Source organism: Eutrigla gurnardus (genome assembly GCF_963514095.1).
Source record: "Eutrigla gurnardus genome assembly, chromosome: 5".
Taxonomy (NCBI): Eukaryota; Metazoa; Chordata; class Actinopteri; order Perciformes; family Triglidae; genus Eutrigla; species Eutrigla gurnardus.
The window spans coordinates 19,997,444-20,007,826 of record NC_139919.1 but is presented as its reverse complement, the minus strand read 5'-3'; the positions used below and the strand labels follow the sequence as shown (position 1 = coordinate 20,007,826).

At 41.2% G+C, this 10,383-nt stretch overlaps 1 protein-coding gene across 1 annotated transcript; it reads left to right on the top strand.

Annotated features, from left to right (window-relative positions):
* The first annotated feature begins 8,162 nt into the window (after positions 1–8,162).
* Positions 8,163–10,127, top strand: LOC311013282 (thiosulfate:glutathione sulfurtransferase-like). The gene is made up of 4 exons (XM_084009328.1): positions 8,163–8,269; positions 9,244–9,372; positions 9,615–9,777; positions 9,962–10,127. Exons 1-4 carry the CDS (start codon positions 8,227–8,229, stop codon positions 10,014–10,016), a joined length of 390 nt encoding a protein of 129 aa, XP_083865454.1. The 5' UTR covers positions 8,163–8,226; the 3' UTR covers positions 10,017–10,127.
* Positions 10,128–10,383: the final 256 nt, after the last annotated feature.

The window sequence follows — 10,383 nt, the reverse complement described above, 5'->3', positions numbered from 1 at the left end:
TCATTTCTCTGTTACCACTGTCAAAAACACAACAATTTATAGGCTGAAATCAGGTTGAGAGGATACTTTAAACATTGACAGGGCGTACCCACCAAACGCGATGAAACTTCATCGCGCGACAAGATTACATGTAAAGTCAATGCAAAGACGCGATTAGACGCTTCATCGCGCCGGGCGACGCGATGGACGCGATAGCGCGGCGCGATGGACGCGATGGACGCGAAAAATCGCTTCATCGCTTCATCGCGCCATCGCTTCATCGCGCCATCGCGCCATCGCTCGAGTTGAAATAATTGAACTTTTGCGGCGAATTCGCGTGAAGACGCGCCGCGACAGCCTATCAGCGTTGAGATCGTCACCGACGTGCTGACGTACGGACGTCCTGGTGTTCCCTCGCTTTTTGCCACAATATTTATATATTATATTATATTATATTATATATTGCCCATAATCAAAGTTGGGGGGCGCACGCACGCGCGCGCACATACACACACACACATACATACATATCAATCCCAGCTCTTTCACACACAGAGATCCTTTTTTTTGCGATTGTTTATCACTGGGGCTTATGGCCGGCTATGAAGCACCAGTTCTGGGCAGAGCAGCAGCTAAACCTCCTGGTCCTGTACCCTGGTTAGCAGGTCTTCAAACTGGGCAACAGTCAGCCTGAAGTACCGCTGGAACCGGCCGTCGTCCAGGCGCAGCTCCTGCAGGAGACGGTGGAACTCGCCGAGCTCACGCCGCCTCCGTAGGGTAGCATGCACCCAGAACCGACGTCGGCGCCTAGCCCGCAGACGAAGCTGGGAACTTCTCCAGAGTAGATACAGTGCAGCGATGGTGGTTATCTCAGCCATGATCGACGAGAGAATGAAATGGCGGAAGAAATGTTGTTGTTTGGGCGAGCTCGACGCGATGACGCGATGCCGCGATGAGGCGTTTTTTGGCATATTGGACCGGCGTCAAAACTGGAGCGTCTAGCGCGACGCGATTTCATTTGTCGCGCGTTTCAATCGCGTTCATCGCGTTTGGTGGGTACGCTCCGTTAGGCCAACCGTGCAGTTTCCAAATAAAATACCGGTATGTCCTGTTCTCTTCTTTATGAAGTGAGAGGGTCCCCAGGCTGATATCATTAAAGTGGAAGAATTTAACACTTGAACCGAGTTTCAAGGTGGTGAGCAACAAAAACACCAGCTTGAGCAGGGAGTCAATTATAATTGGTTGTGTCTGAACTATTAGGGGAGATTAATTAGATTTAACTACACTACAATAATATTGTGATTATGTTTGTTTGGATATCATTTCCCCTCAATTTTGGAGTAATGTGATAGTAGTTGACAATTACAATTATTCACCACTAAGTGGAGCTATAATTCTGTGTTACAGATCAGGAGCTCTGACCTAACTTTAACCAATTCATTTTGTGCTTGTTTTTTTCTTCTATTTCATATGCATATACCTTTTCTATTGAATACAGCCTGACATGTCGCTGTAGGACAAAGTGTGAATAATGAAATGAATGGTGACTGGATTCCAATTAGCTGCTTTGCTTTCAGAGTTCTGGTTTTATGTGATTTACAGTTCAAAAACGTTATTTTAAATGCAGTCATATTATAATATAATAGCAGATATGTGCCTGTTTGGCAGCCAGAAACATGCCCCAGTAGTCTATAGGCTCTTCTGTAAATATTGGTTATGTGATTGGTTATGTTTATCATCACCCAAAGATGCAGTGGTGACAGGAATGTGGGACCTCGTCATCAGATGGAGCTGCTACATGCCTGTTTCCAAATAGCCCGTTGACGATCAATTAGACTGCATCGCCCACACTGGCTCCACAGCATTTTTAAAAACTAAAAATAGCAGTTCTTAGACTTTACCCTGGGATTCCTTTTGAATGAAGTGGAGGTCAAAGGTGATGGGGATATAGCCAATAGTGCTTCCTGTTTAAAGGGGAATAGTTCAACTCCTTAGAGAGGTGTGGGTCGGAGCATCTGTGAGAGGCCCACACATTTCTCAGTTTGATAAAGTCACACTCTGAGGCTTCAATGCTGGCTTGAGCGAGTGAATGTGAAGTAAAGCGTTTTTGTTTTAACTTGCAAAACCGACTGAGGGGAATTCCTGGCATAGATGGCTATCTAATTGAGGTAAGAAATAAGCCTGCAGGACTTTACAACACTCCGGTGTCATTGTGGCGCTATCTACAATAAGATGATGGCGGCGGGGGAGACAGGTTGTCTGACACATGTCAAGTTCAGACATGCTGTGGTGGTGGGAGAAGGAATAAGCATAGCAACGCATTATCTACAGTAGAATGACTCACACTTAATGTTTTCCTTTATTTCGTTGAAGCTGCAGTTTGAACTAAACTTCAGCATGCTGGCCTGTCACTGGCAGCAGAGAGTTCTGTAGCCTACCAACACGGTTTCCTCAGTAACTATTCAACAGTACAAATGTACGTGTCACCAGTGGGGATCATTTGTATAATCTGTGTGAGTGTCTACCTCTTGTGCTGGGCTGTTTCACCTGAAAGAACAGTCTAGACATTCATCACTGATTGACCAATCCACCCATGATCATGATCTGAGCAGTCCCTTTTGTTTCCCTCTGTCGTACGTGATAAGGATATGACACCCAGAGGCAAAGTGCAAGAGACAAAAAAAAAAAGGGGAAAAAAAACATGGTTGGTGATCTCTGTAAACGTTTTTCACGTACTCGCTTGCATTCGCCTCTGTTTTGTATTCCTTATTGGAACAAGAGCGCGGCTCCTTCGTCTTCTGATGTTATCTGAGCGCACTCGTACAAATAAGCATATGAGCTTGTCAAAAGTTTTGAATATCCGTGGCTCCTCCAGTGGTTTACTCATACCATATTAATAGCTGTAGTCATCAGAGAGTAATTCTGTGATGACTCATTCACTCACAGAAACGGTGCCAAACTTACATTACCATGTCCACACCACTCACTGGTGTTGTGGTTGTGCATGTGATTCATATTTATAACTTTGTTAAGTCAAGTAGACGGTATTATGGTGTTAGTGAAACGATGTCATTAGCCTACAATTACAAGTTAAACTGATTTATGGAGTAAATTGACCATGGACATCTGGATAATGAAACACTGTGTAATAACTGTGCTGAAAATGTCAGGAATAACACTTGGAACTCAAAGTTCCTGCAGACGGATTTTCTCGTTCATGAATGTTGAAGTGATTCACAATAAGTCACTGCAACCTGTACCAGCCAGTTACATGCAGGTTGGTGAAACTTATCAGCTCCTGGAGTTGTGGATAGGGGGGGCATGCCGGATTTGTGATGGAAAAGATGGTTGTCTCATGCAGCCAAAACAACCCGAAGCTTGAAGACAGAAAAGCTGTAGATATGAGGGTCATCTTGAGGAGAAGCAATCGTCTTTGATCCATATCTACTGTACACCTTTTGATGACGAACTTCTGAATTTTCCTCCCCAATTTTTTTTTATTTATTTATTCCTCTAAAATGTTTTTTATTTATTTATTTTTTACATATAATAAACATAATTTAATATAATAAACACAGAATTCCTTGGTAAACCATTTAATAGTTGTTGAGTTATTTCAGTCTGTAAAGAGGTCTCAAGAGTAAAAAAAAAAAAAAAAATGCTGGGAACTAGGTTTCCCTTTCTGAAAAAGAAGTGTGGTTAGTTAAGCATGTCAGTCTACCCTAGGAAGAGGCATTTTGCTTTTAAATTCAGTCCATGTTTTCCTCTTTTATGGATATCTTGCTTCAAGCAGCCACACAGCATGGGAGAACTATGTGCATCATGTGGCCCAGATCCCCGGTTGTAACTGCGCTCCAAGTGTCTGACAACAAGAAGCAAGAGGCCATGCAAGGCTATTAGACGAATTGCCTCACAGGCACCACCAATCAATCCCACATGGTAAATACTACAGAACTTCAGCGTATTCCCCTAAATCTCCCTAAAGAACAACAAATTTTACAAGGATCTTTTTACGGCGGGATCTTCTTTCCTTCTTCATTCTTAACTCGTATTACATTGAAGCAAGCACATGATGTTACAATCATAGGCATACTGAGAAAGAACCCAGAAGGGGTTCAAAAACTATTGCCACACCCATATTCAGCTCTGGGACTCACTTGAATCTGTTGTTCATTTACTCAGCATTTGTTGACAAGTTTAAGATGAGAATCAACAAAAGACGTACTTGGTATGTGCATCATCAAGCTGTGTTTAAAAGACTAAACCTTAGTTTATTCTGAAGTTAGGTGCGGTTTGGTGTGCAGCTTTATGATTTGGGATTCTTTCACATTCAGTTTTAATCTGCAGCTGTACTCTATATTTATGCATGTTCACAACTGTACACATAATGTAGACAAATCAGGATATATTTTCTCCCAGATAACATTTTTTTTGTATAAAAACCCTGTATTAATCTTTATTGTGTTTCCTGTTGTAAAATGTAAGTGCCTCTTCTTTTCAGTCCGCCTGCAGTGTTTATTCATCTCCCAGTGATTTATTGTTTCTGTGCACTCAGTCTGTCTCTTGTGCACATATTATTAAATCATGTTGCCTTCACATAAACCTAAGACGTTGATTTGTACATGCAACTGTACACTCTCACAACCTCACTTAACTGCGAATTGCTTAATGTTGTTGCTTCTCCCGAAGATTCTTGCATAAACTATTCACATGTGCTGGACAGACTCAACTCAACAAATTGAAATGGAGCAAGTCATTAGGGATTTGAGTAAAGTCCTGGTACTTTGTCTCTCATCAGTGCAATGCAGGCACTTAGAATAACAAAGAACTCGCCCTCTTTGCCAGCTTCACCCCATAAAAGGACGAGAGAGGAGAAAGCTTGTATCGTTCTCCTCCAGCTTGTCACAATGGGGGCTACAAGAGGTGGACAGGGTCTTTAAAAAGTACACATGCATACATTCTTCGCCCCCACTCTCAAAGGCACACACAAACACACCGAAGTGACCTCGCGTCCTCAGTTTCCACAAGAACACCTGCGGAGTATGCAGGAAGTTTAGCTCGTAAAGAGGTAATCACAAGCAGGCCGCTTCATCTACGGATTACACAAACACGTCGGGCAGCAAGCACGGGCCTGCCCAATGCTGCTTCCCAGCAAATGAGTATGCTGAGCAGCACACCGTCACATGGTGGCCCTCGACGTTCCCGACACGCATTCACACAAAAATCCCAAACAATAAGAACAAAAGAGCAACAACTGCTGGTTGGGAGAGTTGAGAAAGAGAAGGGGCCAAGATGCTGAGGAAAAAAATAGAGGGGCAGAGAGCATGAAAAGAGTAGAATGGGAGGGAGAGGCACTGAGGGGAGAAATGTGGGGGTGTCGAAGAGGAGGAGGGGAGAGGAGGAGGGAACAACTTAAGACGAAGAGAGCCGAAGACCGTAGTGAGACCACGGTGAGAGCAGACAGAGTGAGAACAAGCGAGGATAAAGACTTGAGAATATCTACCACTATCAAACAGGTACAGTATACATTTTAAACCTCTTTCCTCGCTTTTTTTGACAATCCTGATATGTGTGTTGACGAAATGCAAAACACCAGAATGGTTTATTCTCAGAGGTTTAGTCATCCGTTGCATTTGAAGAGAAAATATCCTCTGAGAATGTGGCTGATTATGAAATTAACCAGATGGTGTGAAGTAAAAAAATTCAGTCATGGGTTCCCACAGAACTCATCTGGCATAGTGCCAGGAGGAAAACAGAAACGCTGGTGAGGTCACCCCAATATTCATTTCTTTCTTCCAGCACTCAGCATAATATTTATCTAAAGCTGTTTACAGGATGGAAACTGGAACACCGCAAATGTTTGATTACACACAGAGCCATTTCGAAACCTTAAACTTGGGTAAAATACAAGCTGGGGAAATTCGTTTGAAGTCTTCCGAGTATCAATCAAACTTTTTTATGAGTTCATGTCACTTCTCTTATCTTGAGTACCACTATGAATCCTGTTTATTTTTGTCTGGGTTTGTAATCAAGTGCTGTATTTTGATTTCATTTTCTGTATTCAACCTTACTTAAAGTTCCCTCTCATAACTGGCCTCTATAAAATCTTACTATGACTAATGAAGGTGTATTTCCTGTTTTAGGATATGTAAATACTGTTCATGTTGCCAGTAATCTATTTAGATATTATTTGTTGGTTTTGCAATTACCAATATCTATTTGTTCTCATCATTTGTCACTTCTGTCCATAGAGATGATGTCACTGTGCAGGAACCTGGCTGTGCTTCTCCTTTTTCTCCTCCACTCCCACCGCTTCACCCACGCTGCCTCTACTTCCCCTCCCGCCACTCGTCCTCGGATCATATTCATGGCTGACTTGGGCTCAGAGGGTGACTATGATGACGACGAAGATTACCTTGACCACCACAGCCCTCGTCCTGAGGTGGTGCACGCGGTGAAGACCACTTTCCTCCAACAGAAGCCAAATTTCTGTCAATACAACCCGTGCTCGGAGAGCCAGGAGCCCTGCCCGCAAATCTCAAAGAGGATGGATTGCCTCTGCCCCGGGGTCAGCGGGGCCGATGAGCCTCCTCATGCTCCACGAATTCAAGTGCTGCTGCCAGTCAGTGAAGGAGTTGACAGAGGGAAGATAGAGGTCCAGTGGTGTGCTCCATCTTCTACGGTGTCCGGGTACAGGGTGGTGATCGAGGGAAGAGAAACCACGGAGTATAAGAACGTTTCCCGACGAGGCTTGGTCGGCTCTTTGGAAGCCGGGACTAAAGTGTGTGTGGAGGCGGTGAACAGTGCAGGACTCAGTACCCCCTCAGAATTCTCCTGTACGCGGTATGACCCTCCTGAGTCTTCTGACCATAAACTTTTTACTGGGGTTATAGGAGGAGGAGTTGCCCTCCTTCTACTTCTCATCATAACATCTGTGATCATCTGGAAGTATCAAATGCATAAAAAGGCAAAGAGGGACTCCGCTGATGGACTAGGGAACCCTTCTTACAGCACAGAGGGGGCACTGTGATCCAGACCAGCTCAGGACAGTCCCTCCCAGTCACACTGAAAGGCCCCGGGAGACAGCGGGCAAGCAACAGTGTAATCATGAAAGACAAACTTTTCTGGGATGGTTTTATGATTGTTTATAGCATTAAGAAGTGGTTTACACTCCTGTTTCAAGGAAAATGTAAACATTAAAAAACAGTGGAGTGGTATTTGTGGACACTAATAATAGGTAATTGTGTCATTTTGTGGTTAGAACTACAGGTTTATTTGCTGGCAAATTAACCCCTGTGAGTTTATTGTGATTTTATATTATCATGGCTGAATTTAATTGTAAATATTTCTTTAGGACATATGTACTGACTTTTATAATAAACTAAAACTTTTTTTTAATAAAAACGGTCTAAAAGGTCTTGGTTACATATTTGCTTTTATCGGAAATGTTTTGCCTACATGTTGTAATATCCAGCAGGGTGACAAATTAATCAAGAAAAACGTATTTATTTATAAGGTGTAAAAAATACACAGCTTTGATGATGACTCTCTGAAACTTAACTGGAGGGACAAAACAACTGTGACTCCAAAATGTCCAATATATGCTTTGTAGAGATTTGGCGACTGCAGAGGTATGATTTTCATCATTTTAATCTCTGATTTAAACATTTATCAAACAGTATTTGCATTTCTCATGCTTCTCCTCTCATTTATTTGTAGTTTACCTCCATCTGTATGCAATCGTGGAAAGAACAGTATTAAGGTACTTTTTTTTACTTGAGGAATCTCAGTTTATGTTACATTATGCAAGGGAAATATTATTTTCAATCCATATTTGAGTTTTAGTTACTTTTTACCTGAGATTAAGATGCAGATTTTTAACAATGTACATTCTTTAAGTCAGCTTCACCATTACATTACAAATGAATTAATCGATAATAACAATATTCGCCTATAATATTAGCCTTTAATATTACATCCTGAAATAGACCATTTCTCCTAGTGAGTGCTTTTAATTTTTTTATATTTACTCATAATAATAAATAAAGTTTATTTTTGAATGCAGGACTTTCACCTAACCGAATACTTTTAGCGTTATATTGTGATATCCTATTTCTTTATTACAACTTCTCAACTTTTACTTTGAAAGAAAAGGAAGTTAATGTGATTGGCTAACGAGTGAAGAAAGTCCCGCCCTTTGCCTGCGTTTGCGCCAATCTCTTGTCACTAAACACTACGAGGAAGCAGATGTATTTATTTTTACGACGTATAAGCAGGATGGCGGGCACAGGTGAGTTTTTCTCTCCACTTCTCTCACTGAGACACTTTTAATTTAGTGTAACCTATTTGTAAAAGACTTGAAACACCATTAATGTTGGTTGAGAAACTCTCGGTTGCGCTAAATAGTTTAACGTCTATAACTGTAAAGTGGGGTAAAGTAGCATTAATAGTAGCTGTCGCCTTTACGGTGTGTCCCTAACGTTCGTTAGCATTAAGCCAAGTTAACGTGTACTTATTAAACGAATAAATAATACATTGTTGTCCGGATATAACGTCATTCATTTCTTTAAGATTCAGAATGACTCAACAATAAAACTGTTCTCGATAACCTGGAGCTACGTGTGTCCTCAGTGATTGGCAGCTGAATTAGCACATATACTTAAAACAAACATAAGGTAATTCTCAAATTAAAACAGGGAAATATTGCACACCGTAACCGGTGATCCAGGACTCACACACACTCACACACACACTCACACACACACACACACACACACACACACACACACACACACACACACACACACACACACACTCATACTAATACTAAAACACACAAAGACTGTCTGATAAGAAAAGAAAAGAGAAAGAAAAGAGTGCCAACATGATGGAGCAATCTTCTGGGAAGGAATGTAGCCTGATTTAAATCTGCATGAGCCCAAACTCAAGATACCAGTGCTTTCTTTCCCCAAATATAAAATCCTGCTACCTATGTGGAACTTATCAGGATATTTTTGTGTAAAGTAATGTCACATAATCAACGAAGTAATGATTATTGGACTGTCTGTTTCCACATTCAGTGTGCAGCTGCATACAGGAGGGTAAGGGTGGTTAGCAGCCTTTGATGATCTTTTATCAGGCTGTTTCATAACTTGAAGCCTAACCTGTTTTTAATAATACTGAATGGTGCAATTATATGGGAGTCTTCATCAAAGGTTTATCATACCTTGTAACGCCTTTATGTGTTTCCTCTCTCATTGCCAGTCACCAAGGACATCTCCTATGAGGATCTGAAAGCACTTCTTGGAAAGAGCGAGAATCTCCTTCTGGTTGATGTTCGCACTAAACAGGAAGTGGATAAAGGACAAATTCAAGGATCCGTTCACATTCCACGTGAGATTCTTTTAAATTAAATTTAGGGAAAAAATCATATCAATGTTACAGTTTTTCAGTTTTCCATACTGAACACTGAATTTCCACCCTCAATGTTATGCACATTCAGACCAAAGTTCTCCTGGGCATATTTTTGTGCATACTATGCAAAAGTGTGCAAGCATCCATTTCATCATCTTAATATTCTTTTTAATCTTAAAGTATTTTTCTGCCTTGTTCTCTTGCTCCCTTTATTCATTTAGTTGATACAGTAGAGGCTGCCTTTGCAATGGCGCCAGAACAATTCAAGGCCAAATACGGAGTAACCAAGCCACCGTTGGATGCGCCAGAGCTGGTTTTTCACTGCCAGCTTGGCAAGCGAGGGGGGGCTGCCACAGCCAAGGCCTGCGAACTTGGATACGTGAAGTGAATAAGTTATTGGTTACTTTTTTAAACACACACACACAGCACACAGTCTTGCTTTTACGACTCCTGTACACTTGAGACCAATGTTGTTTCCTCAGGGTAACATTGCTTCTTTGAGCTTTGCTTGTCCACATGTTATGTCTACATTCCATTTTCTTATTCATCCCTCTGTCTTCTGTTTCAGTGCACGTAATTACACTGGAGGATACCAGGAGTGGTCTACGAAGGAGGCAAAGTGATTTGTGTTGAAGGATAGTTTCATATATATTTAATTAGCAACTGAATTAATAAAAAAGCATTCTTATACTGTTTTGCTATTAACATCATTGTGATTAAAATATGAGTATACACAATTAATAATCATGTTTCATCTCTGATTTACAGACGTGGGAGTAATTTTAAGGAGCTTAAAAAAAAAGAAATTCCGAACACTAAAAAACATTGTTTGTTAACCACACAATGGTGTTATCAAATACTGAATAAACGGATGGTATATCAAAAATCAGCTGAGGAAGACTGAGAGATGTGGTTGAAAGCTCATAAAAAATAAAAAAAAAACATTGGAGTGGACCTTCTTTTACACTCAGTAATTCTTGTATTTTGGTT